Source organism: Perna viridis, chromosome 1 (assembly GCF_037379345.1).
Source record: "Perna viridis isolate PV_CMFRI_1.1 ecotype Kerala chromosome 1, ASM3737934v1, whole genome shotgun sequence".
In the NCBI taxonomy this organism is placed as follows: Eukaryota; Metazoa; Mollusca; class Bivalvia; order Mytilida; family Mytilidae; genus Perna; species Perna viridis.
Genome location: NC_142445.1, coordinates 8,382,260 through 8,401,672, shown reverse-complemented (window position 1 = coordinate 8,401,672; position 19,413 = coordinate 8,382,260). Strand labels below are relative to the sequence as shown.

Below are 19,413 nucleotides of genomic sequence, written 5' to 3'. Positions count from 1 at the left end.
TCTAGTCAATGGTTGTCGTGAACCTTACACGTATCTTGTCTTCTGTTTTTTTGCAATATCATCATAGGTTAAATTGGTTATTTTTTAGAACCGCTGTAGAAAATAAGAATCGTATATTTATTATTTACATCTTTATACGTAATAATTATTTCTCGTGTTCAAAATAAGGAAAACTATGTATGAAAATGATAAGAGACTCATGGAGCAAAGTCTATAACAATAGAATTACAAACGATGCCCGGTAAAAAAGCAATTCAAAGGTTTTTCTAAGTTGTTCACTAGACTAAATAGGGAAATTGTGCACTAAAAAACTGCTAAACACACTGCAGTCAGTTGTATGATAAGTGAGTGTGTACAGTATTGTTTCCCTTTTTTACCAAGAATGAGGTTACTAATTATGTCATTCATTTAGTCACTCAATTAATTGTTGTTTTAATCATAGGAGTATTTTTATCACAGGAACTTTTTAACTTATTGACTAGTTTTAATTAAAAAAATAACCAAGGATTAAGTTACTAATCCTCGTTAAGAGTAATAAAGTTATAACAGAATACTTTATTTAGGTGTCACGAACCAATATACTACATTTTATTCAAGGAAAGATAAAATGAGTTAAAGGATTCTAACATATCATTATTTAGCAGTATTGGTATCCAGCCAATATTGGCCTATAAGAAATTATAGATAAATGTAACTTGTGTAATTATAAATGTACATTATAAAACGTCACAATCTCTGATACATAAGGAAATATCAAACAACGAAAAATACGGTTTACAGTTAAAAGGCTGTAACTTGCATCATATGTTATAAAAAATATGAACTTTTACCCCGAAATCATTACACATCTCTCCAGCTTCCAAAAATAAACCGAGTAAAAATCACATGACATTAAAAAATGTTTTCCCTCTTCAATAGCTAAACAAGTTGCAAGACTGTCTGTTGTTACATGATCGAAAGACTACAATACGCGATATATATATTCATAGCGATATTATCTTCTTCACAAATAAAATCCGTTTACGATTAATAGGAGCAGAGCAAGCATCTGCAACCCAAAGAAATATATATGATGCTGATATGTTTCAATTGGCTTATTGATAGATCAACCCCCCGAGTGTTTCTTTATGTGCGGAATTAAATTCTTACAATTATTATCATAACATCCAATTTTATTGACAGAATATGATTTCGATCTTCCATGTCTAATGAATAACAAAACCCTGACATGGGAGGATGGAACCTTACAAGAATATGTGTTTTTCACTAGATATCATGACTACGATTTTCATTTGTTGTTACAAACGTTGAGCAAGAAAGCAGGTGGATCGCGCAAACATATATGTAAATGTTCTGGGCGTACAAAAAAGTTACTTTGGATCAAGGTATTAACATGTATAGTAGTTCTAAAGAGGAAAACCAGTAAACTGTTAAAGATTATATTGCATAAGTCTTGGCTAATTTTTCCTTTTTGAATTTTATATGTTTGTACTGTTATTGTACCATCATGGACCCTTGATTTGGATCTAATAATTTTTTTAAACTTTTAGATAAAAACTCAAGTTGTTAAATTAGATAGAACGGATCTTTTAGTGTCTCAAGTATTGATACTATATCCCAAAAGTCAAGAAAATGGAGTTATTTTCTATTAACAGGTCAACATGTGAACATTGGTTCTATTTTACTTGGAATTTTCTTGTTATACGGTGTATTTAGAAACTAATTAAACATTTACTGGTTGTCTTCCATAACAATTTTGGACTTAATAATTCGAAACAGCGTATGCATTTTGATCATTATTATACTTCTTTTCGTAGTTGAAAATGCCCCTCTACAACTTGAAAAAAAATATTCTAAAAATCGAGTCCTCCGTCCTTCAACTCACAATCACTAACACGGGAAGCATTTTTGAAGTTTCCATGCACTTGACACAGAATCATTCCAAGAACGACCATTCAGTGAAATTATTGCATATAATTGTCTAGTCAAGAGTACTTTTGCACTGAAAATAATAGTAATGCTGAATTAGTTGTGAAGCATATGGAAACTAATAGCGACACGACAATTCCAAATTACAGAATTTAAAAAATACACAAATGTTCGCACATTTTATTTGATTAAACGTTAGCTCATGCAATAAGTTAAATATATAAATCCTTGGCTCATGTAAAACAAAATTTCCTAAAAAAAAAAATGACAGTCTTAATTGAAAAAAAAAACGTATAATTTGTTTTGTTTACTTTGAAATCGGATATTAACGTGACATAAATGAAAAAAGTTAAAACTGTTTATTTAAAAAACAAAAATAATTAAAAATCATTTAATTCAATCACTCATACTGAACATTTTGATGTCTCTGCTAAGAGCATTTCTTAAAGGTATTGGTTCCAAATCTACATTTAAAACCATGTGCAAACCTTATCGTACTTATATAAAAATCATTTAATTCTTTTAAGATAAATTTAGAATAAGAAATATTTCCCTCTTTCTGTTAATTTCCTGTTAATTAGTGTGTTTGTTTTGACAGTGTTGCAAAGGAAATACAATGTCGTGTGTCACCACTCTTAATTATGAGTAATAGTAAAAATTTTAGCAAGTTTTTTTGGAAAGTGGGAGGAGCTCTTGAGTATTTGCATAAAGTACTGCTATCAGTTTGAGTATATACACGCCTTGTCAAGACATTCAAACGTTATTACAGGAGAATGAAGTACGTGATAAAAGTGAATATATCTGAGGGATTTAGTCAATTTTTATAATTTAAACTCGCTTGTGAAATGCAGAAGTGATAGAAGAAGAATATAAGACAATAGGAAAAAGTGACCTAAGGGAAATTTTGAACAATGCAAATGAGAATTGGTGATAGTATAAGTATGTATTCTCCTCCCTTGGGGAATATTCCGCCAATGCAGGATGGTTACAACTACTGGCCAGAACCTTATGGATTTCATTATGCTGACCAAAGACCAATGGATTGTTCTCCATACAAAAAGGAAGAAAGGATTAGAAGACCTATGAATGCTTTCATGGTATGGGCAAAAACTGAGCGAAAGAAGTTGGCTGACGAAAATCCAGACGTCCACAACGCTGACCTCAGCAAGATGTTGGGTGAGTATTCAACTTCAAACTCACATGACATCGCATCCAATGTACATCTTGTACTTTATTTAATCGGTATAGCTTGATTGGAATTACCTGATTGTAATATTTTTTTTCATTTTATGGAACTTTTTCTTGAACAATAAAAATGTTCTTAGTTTACAAATTATCCCTATCAATATTTTTTATATAAAAATCACCAGTAAGCCACGCGTATAATATTCTTTTGATATTTATATTTTTTATATTTTTTAAATGAGGGTTTGCTCTAATTTTTATGGAATTTCATACACATTCCTTAAGGTTTATCTGAACAGATTCTCCTGTTATCCTCTGCGATATTTCTGCCTAGCATGGTGACATTTACCAGAACCCAATAAAATGCCAATGAAATAACAAGTGTGCATTTCATTATAGCGTACATTCGGTTAATAAAAAAAAAGCATGATAATATTGAATGGTTCACACCTAGAAATGATTATTTAACATCTCTTTTTCAACTAAACTTCTTATCGACTAAATATCAAAATACTTTAAATGTAGACCGGAAACGAAATAAATTTCAATGTCCTCTAAATCCACGGTTTAACTTTTATTGCATCTTTATTTGTTCTTACTTATTCTATATTTATTTAGTTGATAATGATTTAACTTGGAAACTCACTTGTTTATTAAAATCGAATGAACACTATTATGTGTTCTAGTATATTTTAGTAATACAGCAATTCATTTGAATGCAAATATTTTGCGAATAATACGTGACACTGTTAGTTTAAGAAATAAATGGCTAAACTTGAATAATTTTTTGATGATTTGGATCATTTATGATACTTTAATATTTATTCTAAAAGAACATCTCAAAATAAATTTGTAATTTAATCAAATTAACAACTATCGACTGCAAAAATGACAAAAAAATATTTCTTTTCATTTTGAAGGAAAAAAGTGGAAGGATCTCCCAGATGATGAAAAGAAACCGTTTCTAGAGGAAGCAGAACGCTTACGACAACAACACATGCAAGACCATCCTGAATATAAATATAAACCAAGAAGACGGAAAAACAACAAGAAAATGAAATCTGTTGATAAACCGAGCAGAAATTACTACCACAGTTCAGGTTCGGACCAGCTAAAGCACGCAACAGAAAACAGACGGTACAGTGAAAATGACTCCTCGGGCGACAGCTTCAGATCTTCTGGAAAGTCGACATCGATCCATTGTCCCGAGCGAACGTCATCTGCTCCGTTATATATGCAACAGTTCTGGAATGTGACTGCTGCAAATGGACAACCGAATCCGGCGGTCAGAGACATGCATTTGGAACAAAACAACACGAAGAGAAATTTCACTCCCATAGACTATAATTCGAACTTGGCAAAATCTCCGTTCTCAGATGTTTTACGCTCGGCGTCATTGCAACCTTTGAAACCAGGACCACATTTTTATACACCAACCAGTATAAATCTAAGTTCTTCATCTGACAGCCTGACAACTCTCCGGGCACTGGTCAGTCGTCAGCCATACTTTAGTGAATCAAGGGAAGGAAAACATGACAATTTAAGTGTTTCATCTGTAAATCATACACCTTCCAGCTTTACCCCCGTAGTCAACAATCACCATATCCAACCAGCTCACTTTCCGGAACATTTGAACCCTGCTCAAAACAATTTCCTGCCATGCTCAGCTAGAAATAACTCAGGGATGAATTTTCAGAGCGGCATGTGCGGGAGCGAGGTTGACCGTAATGAATTCGACCAGTACTTAGAGGAGGAACCAACTTCATTTCTTCATCATATCGACAGGTGTCAAAGAGGAGGGGAACAGTTTCCTGGGATCCAGTACGAATCAAGTTCTATACCATTCTTTAGTGAAATTAATGGAGACAATAAGAATGGAGACAATAACAGTGGAACTATGAATATGGCAAGTCCTCTGTTGCCAGAATGTGTTCATTAGTTTGAATTTGTTTATTTATTAAAACGTTATCTTGAATTTTAATTGGTGCATGTATACTAATGTTCTATTTGTACAAAGGATATAAAATCAACGAGATACTTCTAATTGTGCCAAGTCCAAGCTATACTAAGCTGAAAACGAGAATAAGAAAATTTGGCTTTGAAATTTCGATAAATGTTTTATAAAGTGCCAAACCAGTTTTAATCATAGTGCCAGTGATATAGATCCAGATTTTGGGGAATAAAAATCAAGTGCTTTATTTAATGGAACTTAATGAGTTGGTATTTTTTCAGCGAGAATGTAAAATCTGTAGATAAATTTTGATTTCATTTTTATACTTGTTACATAATGAAAATAAAACTGATTTATTTTTAATGCCGTTTGTTTTTACAAGCTATGTTGATGGAATGTGTGTGGCGCGCACCTGTTGGCAGGAACGTCACCACTGAGTGATGGGATCATATTTGGTGACACAATAAAAAAACCAAAAAACTCAAAATTTTGTTCTGTCATTGAATATATTTTGTAGCACAACATGCTCAGGAGAGAAAACTGCACGAAGTATATCATTATGTCACAAAAACAAAGATTTAGATATTCTTTAGTTGCAATCGCAGTCTTGTACATAGCATCTGTAAACTATTTTAAGAGAAGAAACCATTGACAATTATGTAAATTGTTGTACCATATCAAATAAAAGAACAATCGAAAGGGTGCCATTAAAAATTGGAAATGACAATTACGTATATAGAGCTGACTCGACTCAGTGGCGGATGGATTTAGAGGGGATGTAGAGGGTTGGCGTCTCTTTTTAATTAGAAAATTTGTCATTTCCACGTGTAAAACTGACAAAAAAATGACAAATAATGTTCTAGCAGCCCCCTCTGCGAGGAACTCCGGAAATGTCTGGATCCGCCCTTGAGGCTAAAGAGGTTTCCTCTATAAATGAAGTAAATTTTGTCGGTATGTTCATAACAACAGTCGTTTTACCCCAAAATATTTTTTTGAAAGTGAAAAAGCTCTTGTCTCTGCTTCTCTAGTGAGAACTGGTTTGTTTCGGTACAGGAGGCAAGTAGATGCACCTGCATCTGCATGTAAAGGATCGTTGTTTTTTTTTTTTAATTTAGATTGCCCTTACTTTAGAGAATCCCTTAAATTCCAACAGTGGCATTCACTCGTTCAAGGGACACATATTTTTTAAAAAGAACTTTGCAATTTGATCATAGCTGTTTTAGTTTACTCTACTGTGTGTAGACAAATGTCACAGTGACTTATGCTAGTTCATGGAATGTATCGTTTTCATATTAAAGAACTCCCTTTTCATTGCTTCGCGTCCGAGTGAAGAAAAGTCAAGCATAAACTTCGAAGATCGACATTAATGTGGTACAGACAAAGATCTTGCACTTGAATATAGCATTTGTTGATACATGTCGCTTCAACACAACAGACTGAAATGATCGTATAGATAATGAATTATTGTTGTCCGTAGGTTTGCATTGAGTATTAGTGCATGAATCTCTTCAGAAATTGTACTATAGATTTTAATACCGAAATGAAAGGATGAGGTTGATGACATGAACCGATCTGGAAATAAAGGCAATAGATGGGTAAAATACAAACATGTTTTGTGTTTCCGTGAATCAAAATTAGCAATTAAACTGTAAAGACTTAAAGACTTCATGAATTACCACAATGTTCAAAAACAAAAAACAAAAACAAACAAAAAAAAAAAACCCCTAAAAAAGTCATCTTCAGATTTTCGCTCAATAACTTGAATTTATGAGTATGGAACTACAATGTTCCATAACATAAACAAAGGAAATTTTAATTTGATATTAATGAAAAAGGATAGAATTTGAACTGTTGTTAGGATTGTTTTCAGGTAAATTGAAAAAGATTAAACCTCAAAATATTCTGGTAAACGACACACTAGAGAATTGACAATGTGGTTCCTATACACCCCTGTATTTATATTTTGGATGAAGAGTATTTTTTTATTTATATTTTAAGTTCATTAACTACTTTCATTCAGAATTCCATGTTATGTCAAACTGTATTCATCCATATAGTTATCTGGGTTCGACCTAACAATCAAAATGAAGTTCAAACTTATTTCAAAAGAAGATATTTTGAATCTTATTTGCTCGCATGCATCATGAGTATCCGAGAGAAAAAAAACAACAACAAAAATTGATCGGTGGTAAAATGGTAAAACTTCTATTGAACAAGGGAGGTAAATCTTGATAAAAGGAAAATTTCACCTGTAGCTGTTTTACCTTCATGTGTATTCCATGGTGACCTTTTCTTGAATCAGCTTAACACACATTAATAGTTTCTTCTGTTGCACATATTTCTAGGTTAGGGCATTTTTTTTCGGCTCTACTGATTGATTGCACGATGTCATTTGTTCGTCACGGTTTTCTAGTATTTTCACCATTAATTTGATAAACTCGATTTGCTCTAAATCAATTTAATACATCTATATTCCGTCTCTCCCTTACAAAATATCAGCAAACTTAAACTCGACGGTAGTGAAATAAATTATAAGCTTTTGATTATAATGGCGGTGAAGTGATCGTAAAACGCAGCTACTTCACTTAATTTACAAAGCTAGCTATCCATGTAAATCTAAAGTTGTCCACAATCGTCTTCAGTTTACGACTTAATAAAGCTCTTATGTCTAAAAACTCAACACAAAACGGCAGCGCAAACGTCAAATAAGGATTTACAGCGCAGAATAAGACAGGTAAAGCCAACACTGAACGTCAACTTGGTAGATATATTGCCGTGTAATAGTAGGATTAATATATTGCTAGCTTTTATAACTGCACCAAGGGGTAATGGGAAAGTTAGCTCTCAAAATGGACATGAGCTCAGCATACTGTTTGTCGTTATTGAAGTTGTACATCTCGTGCATTTTCTTCTCGCATGGACATTTTAAAAAAGAAATGTTAATTAAATATACACCAAAGCACTATTCATTCAGAGGAAAAGACTGAGATTATGCATTGCGATTTTAATATTTAATATTGAGAACATTGGCACAATCAGAGAAGTGTTTACTTACTTCCTATGTACAATCATATTAATTAAACGTGTAGGCTTACGTCCATTTTTCTTCGTTGCCTTTCGTAGTTTTTTTACGTGTAAATTGTTTGAAAAATTATGAAATTAAAACATGAAATGAAGTTTTTTTTGTACCGATGATTTACAGTGTGCATGTATATTTAAAAAAAAAAAAAAAAAAAAAAAAAAAAAAAAAAAAAAAAAATTGGTTAAGTTGACACACCAGTGTTAACTTTATCATATCTGTCATACCTTTGGGCCGATACAGACAAATTTTTGGTGCGTTTAAACACTGGTACAAACTACCATATATGTCGCATCACGGTAGTGAAATATGCATTGTTTTTAGCAATAATTCGAGGAAGCCACAGATATGTATTGAATTGCAACTCACAATAGTCAATTCACCGTTTTTTAGCATTTAGTGCGTCTTCAATTTTCGATAAGTTTCCGTAGGATGTCGTTAACTTCCGTCACATGACTGGGTTCTGCCAAAAACATCCTTATCAAACGAATTTTCGATGTCAAGAGGGCGGAAACCAACACTTTCATTTCTTCAATGAAACTAACACAAGGAAATAAATGAATTCACCTTAAATGGGAAATAATCCATTCCAGATTCAGATCTTAGTTTCCTAGAATATTTACATGCTTCAGGGTAATACCACCCTTTGCATGTTACGGCGACAGCTAAGGTAGAACTTCCGGTAGGGATTCAGCAGGGTGTAGGATTTTGTGAACATAATGTTCGAGCTTTTATATTCATTTATGTCTGTTCTCATATTTCATCTTTATTCTAATGAAAACCTTTGTTGTAACAAAGTATGATACAGTACAGTATAGAACAAGAATAGTTTTTAATCGTTGAATATAGGCTGATTTAGAACACTGGAAGATTCCTGTCTGAGAGCTAATCCGAATTTAGTTGTCAGAAATTTGATTGCGCTTTCTAAATTATGTTTGCTTGAAAATTAAAATATTACGTTTTATAATTTATTTAATTAATGAGTTTTATCTCTAAGTCGGGCCTAAGCTGGTACATTCCATGTTATAGTGATATTCGTCTCCAATACATATACTACATACAGATCACACAGATCACACTTTCTGGTTACATATATACGTTTTGCTTATCTCTATTGTAAGGTTGTGTTTCGTTGTCCCGAGATAAATATACATATCCTTGACATTTAGTACGTTGAATATTGCTTTACCTTACTGTTAATAGTAAATACAGCAGTTTTGAACATCTGAGACAGACAGACAGAATCAAACATTCTGACGTCACAACCTTTATCACATATTTGGAAGTGATATCGATGTTTTTGTCCCTTCAATAACACCAGATGTTGCAAACCGATATCGGTCACGGGCTGATAACAGGTTATTGGTTCGTCGTGAACGGGACAACGTCATTGATATCAGCCTTCGTCAATGGTAATGTCGTAAAGTCTGAATATAAATCAAATGAAAAGAAATTACAAATGAAGAAATTGAATTCAAATATGACTTGAAATAGTCAACTAGAGTTTTTTTGTAAGGTTTAAGATTATGAGATTGCATTGTTTTATATCGTCCCTTACATCAACCCTCGACTAACATCAGCCCTCAAACAAAGCGACTAGAAAATTTCGGAGAAAAATTCTTGACTACATGTATTTACCGAAGTAAGTTAAAGTACGAGTGTTTATACACGTTTTGCGAACCTATAATGCGTTACAATAATGCTTTGAGCATTACTTTACCCGTATTTTTTTTTTTTTTTTTGGTGGGGGGGTGGGGGGGCATTTTATATTTTATGATTACTTGTGTTTGTTATTAAGAGGAGGCTTTTTAATGATTCGTCTTATTGATTTTTTATACCATAAATTTCGTTACATGACCTAATGCCTGCGTACTATTCAACATCAATTGCGAGGTAATTTTATAATATAACAATGTTTTGAAAATATTTCTTTTTCAAACGGCCTTATTTAGAGCATGGGTATGAATTAAATTTATTATACTAACAATCAAATATCTGCCTTTTGCTCTCTGTGTAAATAAACACAACCATTAACTAAATTAACTTTATTAGCCGTTATTAAATTTTCAGTCGATCTCTCACTCGTCAAGGCTGCACGGTGTAGTTCTATGGAGGGAATCGTCAATAAACTTTTTTTGCTGGGCATTACACCCGTCAGTAAACTCATGCATGACTGAAACGTCGCATGAAATTGATTTTAAGTAATCGCGAATTAAGTTCTGGACTGCATGAGTAAAATGGTGATCGTGTTTCTGGTCTGTGTCTATTCCATCATACTCTAAAATAGCATGTCTATGTTTCTATCGAAACTTCCTGTTTTTTTTGGGTTTTTTTTTTTGGAAATAAGAAGACTGGAGTTCACACTGTTCAGTACATTTATAGTTTTCAGAGAAATCATGGATTGCAACAAAATGCGTAACTGGTAAATATGTGATTAAAATGTTTAATTGTTTCGACTGCCAGTATGCCCTAAATTGATGGGAGTGATTGTTTCATATATTCAAACATGTGACATGCCTTGGAGTCTTTCTTTACAAGAACAAGCTTCCTAATAACTTTATCTCCTTTTATTTTTTTTACATTTTGATATTCGTATCGTTCCCATGAAACCTCGTCTGCTCAACTTTTGTCCAATTCCTCATCTAAAAAGTGAAGTTTGTCAATACCACACTCGGCACATTCCCGATTCAAACAAGACATTTTATGTTGGTGCGTATTGGCAGACCGTGCACACCATGTTGTATCAACAAGTTCATGTAAGGAACCATAGATAGATACCGCACAATTTTCTTTTTCAATGAGTGTTTTCTTTCGAAATTGCATGCATGATTTAAACAAACTTTTCATTTCAACATGAAGCCGACAACAGCATGTAAGTTTATCTTTGTGAGTAGCAGGGCGAACAAAGTAAGGCTTACATTTTTCAAATGCGCGCTGTCCTATCTTTATCTCAGGATTTTCTCTTTTAAAGTCAAAATATATTTTCGTTGGTGTTTTTTTATCTAGTATGTAACACTGGTGAGAAGAATATAGTTTAGGACCTATACGGACACGTTTAAGATCATTTTTATTGTTCGTAGGTCTGCTGCTGCTTTCTTTCAACCAAAAATCGTGCACAAGCCTTTTCGTTGTATCGTCTAACGCATCGTGCCTAGTTTTCCTTGATGTATATAGAAAGGAGGATTTCCCAGAATGCAACACTTTAGCTCTGAAGGATGTGCTCTTTTGGATTGTTTTCTGATTGACGCCTAATGTACTTGCTGAACTTTTCACTGCCCCCTTTTTTCAATTAGGTTTGGACCACTGATAGCGCATGTTACTAATTTCAGACTTGCCATTGCATCTTTATTCCTTTTGCGTTTAACAGACGTGAGGATTTTCTTTTACACTTTGAAGAGCTGATGATTCTACTTTATCTTTTTCAATCGAAGAACGGAATTTATTTACGGCGGGAGATTTCGCTGACCTTTTTTCATCTAAATTTGCAGAAAGAACAGCGGCTCTTTTGGATGGATTAACCGGTAGTTCGAGTTTCTTTACTGACCTTTAAAAATACAAGAATGCACAATGCCGTGAAATTTGTTCTAGTGTATGGCAATGTCTTAGATTAATAACTTTTTCCACTCTCCTTGCAATATTATATATTTATTTTTCTATTTTCTATTTTTATCTACAGTTTTAATATGGAAAAAGGGGGGAGGGGCTTCGTTGAAAACTATTGAGTTTGGCCTATACATGTATATAGCCTGGGTAGCGGGATAGCGAATTCTTTTTTTTTACGGATTTCTTACCAATTTTGTTGAATAGTTAGTTTCGATATGATTTATTTCAACAGAAATTTGTCATGGGGGCTCTTTCCTGGTATAGTGACTTGATATTGTCTAAATAAAGCATCTATGGACGCGCACATTTGTATGTGTGGTATCGTGAACTCACTAAACTTCTTTATTTTTTTTACTGTATATAGTTTTGTCCAATTTCAGGCCTACCTTGCTTTTTCCATTCTGTTAGAAAATACAGCATCATCTTACAATTATAAGATTCTGATACTTTGGAACGCCTCCTATAAAGTTTCATATATTCATTTCTTATGCGTCTTTTGTCTTGATTTGTGTTTTTCTTTCGTTATATTCTCTTTGTCTTTTTGCCCCTGCGTTATATACTCTTGCATTCTCTTTGCAACTGGTTTATTTTTATGGTAGGATATTCTTTTCTGTTCTTTTCTTTTCTGCAATTTTAATTCTTTGTTCAGTCGAATTCTTTCCGCTGATGATAACTTCCTGTTGAAAATTTAATTTGTAAATTGCGACGTAAATTCCATGCATGATGTCAATTTTCCCCCCAGAAAACAAACGCGTAACAAGACTTATCACATATCTTTTAACTTAATCGTTCAATTGATTTCTTTTTGTAGTACAAAATAGTATAACATATGAACATTCTCGGAATAAAATATAAAATAAAAGATATATGCTAAGACCTTTGATGCGACAAAAATAAGCGACTGATTCGTGACACTTATCCAGTAATTTGCCTTAAGAGCGTAATTACTTAAAATTGTAACAAGATAATTGGACTTAAAAAAGTTAAAGGTGTTCGGCCTGAATCATTGAATCAACAATATTTAGTAGAGATATAAAAAGCCTATTGAAAAGCACATTTAGAACATTTAAGTTATTTTGAAATATAAAATAGCGATAACATGTATTTTCTTACCGATTCTTCCATTTTTCAATATTGATCCTCTAAGTATCTACTTTTTACGCGTGTCGTACAACTATTCGATCACGTATTCCGTGGCCATTTTTTAATTTTTTGCGTTGAATTTTGTATGACGTCATAGTCCGAATCCGCGAAATTCTGTCATACAAAATTTTGGAAAATCTTTGAAGTTTTTTTAAAAGTGAGAGGCAAAAACTTCAATTTATTACTACATAATGTTACAAGTTTCCCGGTATTTTTGACAGCTTTCTGTCATGTTTTATATAGAATGACAGCGATAACATAATGATTTTTGGAATAAAATAGTTGGTATTTGCTATTTTATCATGAAAGAAATATTTTCTTTTCCAAAATTATTTTTAACACGAGTGCATTGAACTACATTAGATAGCGCAAATTACAGTTGCCGTCAACTTTGTGCGCGACGTCATATACAATTTTCATACAGCACTCTTTCACATCACTTATTTTCACATCAAATGGGCATTAACATTTTTTTTATTTACCGACTGAAAGAAACCATGTTATTTTATTTATATCTTAATAGTCTGTTTGTTCTGAATTTATGATAAAACACACACACACACACACACACACACACACACACACACACACACACACACACAAACTTCCATACTCATCTATTATATGATTAAAATAAATTGGATTACCACTGTATGAAAAAGTATTGTATTATTTTCACAAAATTATGAAAATTAGAATATTACAATGTATGGATTGTAACAGCCAAGTAGTCTGCAATGCAATGGTAAGGTTCTATAGAGTGCTCATAAAAGTTCGGGACACGCACTATTCTCTTCTTTTTAAAGATATACATATATGTAAGTGATCAAAACAGTATAGAATAACAATAACAAAAATAAAGAAAAATGAAAGTACAATACATAAGTTCAAATAATGGAAATGAGAAAAGTGTTTTTTTACGAAGTTTTAATGTCAATAATTAATGCAAATTATATAGTTTACGCGTACTTTCTATAGAAGTTTTTGAATTGGCCTGTTTCAAGCCTTTTTTATCATGCTTGTGACAAAACTTGGTGTATATGGATATTCGTTGGAAGTAAAATGGGTATGGCGAATTGGACCCAGTACTATCCTCTTGTGTCGGGTATGGTGAATTGGACCCAGTACCATCCACTCATGTCAACGCAGTGGAATCGTTACCACAAGACACATGTATGAGAGTTCGTTGTTTAATACCCCTTCCCGTGTTCTTCTGATTGGAGACCGTGCAGTGGCAATAAAATGGAGAGTGAATTATCTTCAGCAAATAAACAGAAGAGGATATAAAACTTTAACAGTAGTGGTATATCAACACAATTACATATAATAATTTATGTTAAGATATTGGAATTAAATATTTGTCTATTAAATCATAAAATATTGCCGTCAAATTGCTACTGAGTTTTAAGCATTCACAAGCAAAGTGCAAGTAATGCAATACTATTAGTTACACTTCTTAAGTTAATCATAAAGCTTAATGGACACTAAAACAAGTTATATCATTGGCATCCTCGTTAAGGTTTTGCAAACTATCAGAACCATGTCGTTTGCCTTTTGGGTTATACCGAAGAAGGGTAAAAATAACTTATGGCACACTTACCGATCCTTGTGTAAAAACGAGTGCTCATGTTTTTGGAAGGTAAAATCACAACAAAAACTTCAAGGCCATAGAGAAAAATTGGTCAAACTTGCATTATTAATATATAACACCGTTCTTTATATTTTTAAAGACCAGTAGATTTACACGGGTATTTCAAACCTTACTTAAAGGTGCGTTTAGACTTGTTGACGACCGTTTGTGATCTCTGAAAACATTTATTTTGTATTTAGGTTAAACGCTGGTACATTTGTTACGTTTCACCATATCCGTTCTTTTGTACCATTAAAAGTATATGTCTAATAACTTAAAAGTACAAAACCAGGTATAGAGTATCACTCTCCCCCAAAAAATCAAAGCCTTATGGGTCTTACCATTTCTCCCAGTCTGAATATATGTTTAAACTTTATTTTAACATCTTTATCGTAAGAAAAGTCTACGAAAAGTAATGAAGGGACATGCAAAGGAATGCAAAACGTGTACCTATAAAATGTTGCGCATTGCGCATTACCTTAAATAATTACTCGCATTTTTTCCCTTGATTCTCCTTGATTCGCCGTAACAAAAAAAATTGAAAAAACTTGAGTTATCCCCCTTCTCACTTAATTACTGTGTAGTGTTGTAGGCTTAGACAATCCATAGTTAACTTCAATTTAGCAAGGTTAATTTCTGTATGTATACGAGCATGCCGAGGAAAACGATGAGGTTACGAAAACAATGATCTCTTATACTATGGATAGTCTTCTCTTTATAAGTAAGGGTTAGAAGAACTTTGTCATATCTTCTGAAATTACAAAAAAAGTTCATTTTCAATGTCAATTGTTCAATAAATAGGTGTGTGTCTTATCTAATGTATTAGAAATTAGACATGATTTAAAGAATCACAATACAGTATTATTGTTTGTAAAATGAATTGTTTTACTTATTTAAAAGTTTTGATACATTGATGCTCTACAGTGTTGGAAAAAAAAAACACGTTTGGGAGTTCAATCAGATTGCAAGGGGAGAGTGTGTGTCTTATTGCATTTTGCATCGGTTATAACAATCTACTCTTGGATTCTACTTTCTAAAGTGATAATCTCTTAGGGTTCTGATATTTGTTTTCAAAAAGTGTTACCATTACCTGGCAATTACGAAGGGCTTTTTATTTTAACCAAGCTCAAGCTAGCGAACAATAAACTACACGTAGATAATGCTAGTGAACAATAAGAAAGCGCGGGGAAACTTCAATAGATAAAAAAAAAAAACATAACACATTACAAACCCACAACGGACTGAGCCATTCACTTGTATCAATGGATAATTTCGTGATAAAATTGTTGACAATACTATTTTTATACACGTACTTCAAATGCAACTGAGATTGAAAACTTTTAAAATAGACTTAACATTGATTGGATCTAAAGGGGACAGTGTCTAGTCTACTTATTACTATTTTTTAAATGTCTCATTTTTAATGTAAAAACAGATTGAAATTTTGAAATTATTTGTTATTTAGCTTTTCCTAAACAGGCGTTAGAAAGTAGTTTTCATACTGATATAATTTATTTTGGACACTGGGTTAGGGCTCTCATTTATAGATCTGAGATTGATAACTTTATAGCACAAATCAGTGACATAAAGAAAGAATAATGTTGAAAATAAGCCATTCCACTTCTATATAGATTCAAAATATATAGATACAAAAATAAATTCCACCCCCTTTTTGTCAGAACACACACACAAAGACATATAAACAGAAAAACAAACAAATTAAAAAAAAAATAAACGAAATAAAAACAAATAATTACTCGTCATTGTTAAATTTCACTCCTAAAAAATCATTTCTGTAAATTGTTAATTCATGACTAGAATGAGAAAAATAAGGTGTTTGTGTTTGCGGGAGGGGGGCTTGTCCGATTTTGGGGGAACTATCTATATGCACATCCTAGAAATTGGGCGATTAACTAACCAAAAATGTTGAAAACTTAATTGTTAACAAAAGCTTAAGGCTACGAAATATTTCATAACTATTTGAAAATGGGTCCTCCGAGTAACATAACTGTCAAATTTGAAACGAGACTTCTTCAGAACAGTTCATATATGGATCCTAGAAATTTGGAAGTGAACTAACCGGTAGTGAAATTACCTGACCCGTAATGACATAATACTTCACCGCCAAATTATCATGGTGTGCATATGAACCGTTCTGCCAAACATGGAATTTAAAGTTGCCAAAAAACGTCATGTAGGAGACCCCTCTTCAAGGTGTCATAAAAAAATTTCCAACGGCAAAGCTTTTTCAGGACATTCAGGGTTAATTAGTCACCATACCGGTTAGTTCACCACTAAATTTTCATGGTATGCATATGAACCGTTCTCCCAAACATGGAATTTAAAGTTCCCCCAAAATCAGGATCCCCCAACACATTGTTTGTTTTTATTCAAGTCACGAATTAACTATTTATAGAAATGCTTTTTCGAGGAGGAGTGAAATTTTACAGTGGTGGGTCATAATTTGTTTTTATTTCATTTGTTTTTGTTTTGTTTTTGTTTGTTTGTTTGGTTTTTTTTGTATGTTTTTGTTTGTGAGTCTTTACAGTATTCTGTCTATATGTAACTGAATTAAGTTGTATAATTTAAGTTGACAGAGTTATAAATGTTAGATCCAGACATTTACAAATAGGGTCCAAAATTAGTTTATTAATCATATCAGTATGCAAACTTATATCTTACGTCTATGAAGGCATTCAAAATTTTATTTCAGAAGTTTTCAATCTCAGTTCCAATAAAGCAATTTGAAATGTATTATAAGTACGTACATAAAAACAATAGTGTCAAAATTTTATTACGCAATTATCCAATGATATATACAAATGTAATTAATATGAAATAAAATGGCTAAGTCCGTTGTGTGTTTGTTATGTTCTATGGTTTTTAGATATTGGAGTTTTCCCGCGCTTTCTTATTGTTCGCTAGCTTAATCTGGCTTATTGTTCGCTTGCTTGAGCTTGCTTCGTTATTTGCTAGAACTGCGTTATATATTCATCGTTCATATATTTACACGGTTGTTGCCCTCTCGTATATCGAGTGTACCGTTACATACAGTTCTAACATCGTTGGGAATTTTTCAGACCCTTCTATAAGTTTACGTTATCTTCCCTTTTATCAATTTGATCCGATGGAGAAGTGTAGCGAATTCTGAGACGTTTGTATAATATTGATTTGTTGTGACATGCATCATTAATTTGATCCTCTATCCTACATAATAACATCTAAATGAACTGTCCCGTAATATCAAGCATCGTGTACTAAGTTACAGCCCTTGATTCATCCTACGAGGAGGAATGACCCGGCCAGCGAAAGCTATATTTTTATATAGCCTAGCTGGCCGAGTGGTCTAGGGCGCTGGAGTTTGTGCAGGCGGTGTTTCCATAGATGTCACAGCGGTACGAGTTTTCGAGTCCCGCGGAGGGAACGACCAAAAATTTGCATTCTAACATCGTTGGGAATTTTTCAGACCTTTCTATATATATATATATATATTTAGCTTTGCTTTATCAAAAATAACTTGTAATCAAATATTTTGTACCGAAAAATCGTTCGTGGCCATCCCTCCCAAAAATCAACTATTTACTTGTTTCTCAACCAACCCTCGACAAAACGTTTATAGACCGCGTGATTAATTCAAAATTATGCCACAAATTACAAAGATTTTGTTTCCAGGGTAGTTCTCTTACTTTATGTATAGAAACTCATCATGAAGTTGACTCAACTTTATTCCTTCTAATACATGTACACTAATCAACTTCCTATGCATATTATTTATGATACAAACTGTATTAAATTTGTTCCCTGTATCATTGCATCGTGGTACATATATAGGTGAAATCGATTGCCATTCGATTTGTGAACGATGAGTGATTGATGATCATTCTGATCGATTAGTTATGTTTGTGAATCATCGACCGAACCCAAGAGTGTAACATTATCATTCGATTTGTGACCGAAAAGTCACTTAAATTACCTTTCCTAAATAGTGTCACGACTATGAATTGAAGATAATTCAAACTATTAAAAATGTTGCCACACTTATACTAGTATTTTGATATATATTAGAATATTATCGAATGAATCCTCCTGATATGCATATTTCATGAAAAGTGCGTTTTTTCTTTAGAAGAAGCTGTTAAAATTCTCTTTAGCATGACTCCTCAGTAAACTAAACTCCATATTTGAATTCATACTTGATATAAACCGAAAAAAAGTACCAACATTGTATTCTTAAATTTCTAAATTGATTGACTCGCATTCAGCAGTGGATCATGATTAATCGACTTAAAATAGACTAACTGCATGATTCAACTTTACTATAAGATGACTAGTCTCCTACTCCTCTACACTCACACCAAATCAGAAAGCCTGCGAGATAACCTCTGGCATTGCTTGAGTAAATAGTCTCCGTGTAAAGCAATCTGATATATTCAGACCTCATTCGGAAAAGATGTACGATCACATATCGGTCTGAATATTTTTACAAAAGTAATTCACCAAAGTGTGTCCGATAACCTTTTTGGTATTTTTATGGTTCTAAAGTCTAATCTTAACTCCCTATCTAATTACTCTTCTTTACTAAAGCACCCTGGCTTTAGCTAGCTATTTTGTTTACGTGTTCCTTTCTTGTAGGTTTGATTTCAGTTGTTTTTGTATACAGCCTCCGTTTCAGCAAGGCGGTTAAAACTTTATCGATTTCATCCTAGAAATTAAATGGACTCGCATTAATTTCCTCTTAAATTAAATCTTCGCACATTTCGGTCTATCAAGAGTAATGTTTTGAACGGGCGAAACTGAAGAACATTGCCTTACACATTGTACTATTGTGTATAATCACTCCAGGAAGGCGCCCTGATGTTCTATTCACACCATTCCCGGATATCACGAACCTAA

At 32.9% G+C, this 19,413-nt stretch overlaps 1 protein-coding gene and 1 pseudogene across 2 annotated transcripts; one reads left to right on the top strand and one right to left on the bottom strand.

Annotated features, from left to right (window-relative positions):
- Positions 1–2,656: 2,656 nt before the first annotated feature.
- On the top strand, positions 2,657–5,428 carry LOC148627100 (uncharacterized). Its single transcript, XM_088567356.1, has 2 exons — positions 2,657–3,105; positions 4,035–5,428. The coding sequence occupies exons 1-2, from the start codon at positions 2,841–2,843 to the stop codon at positions 5,051–5,053; spliced, it is 1,284 nt and encodes a 427-aa protein (XP_088423482.1). The 5' UTR covers positions 2,657–2,840; the 3' UTR covers positions 5,054–5,428.
- Positions 5,429–9,962: 4,534 nt separating this feature from the next.
- On the bottom strand, positions 9,963–14,518 carry LOC148627099 (uncharacterized; annotated as a pseudogene). Its single transcript, XR_015919376.1, has 3 exons — positions 14,491–14,518; positions 12,134–12,170; positions 9,963–11,688 (listed from the first exon to the last, which is right to left on the bottom strand). The product of XR_015919376.1 is annotated as an uncharacterized LOC148627099 (transcript).
- Between the last annotated feature and the right edge of the window lie 4,895 nt (positions 14,519–19,413).

Bases quoted from the DNA above. Each gene is read 5' to 3' on its own strand.
- LOC148627100 (XM_088567356.1), top strand. From the start codon at position 2,841: ATGCAAATGAGAATTGGTGATAGTATAAGTATGTATTCTCCTCCCTTG. The intron at 3,106-4,034 runs GTGAGTATTCAA...TTCATTTTGAAG, and splicing joins TGACCTCAGCAAGATGTTGG to GAAAAAAGTGGAAGGATCTC.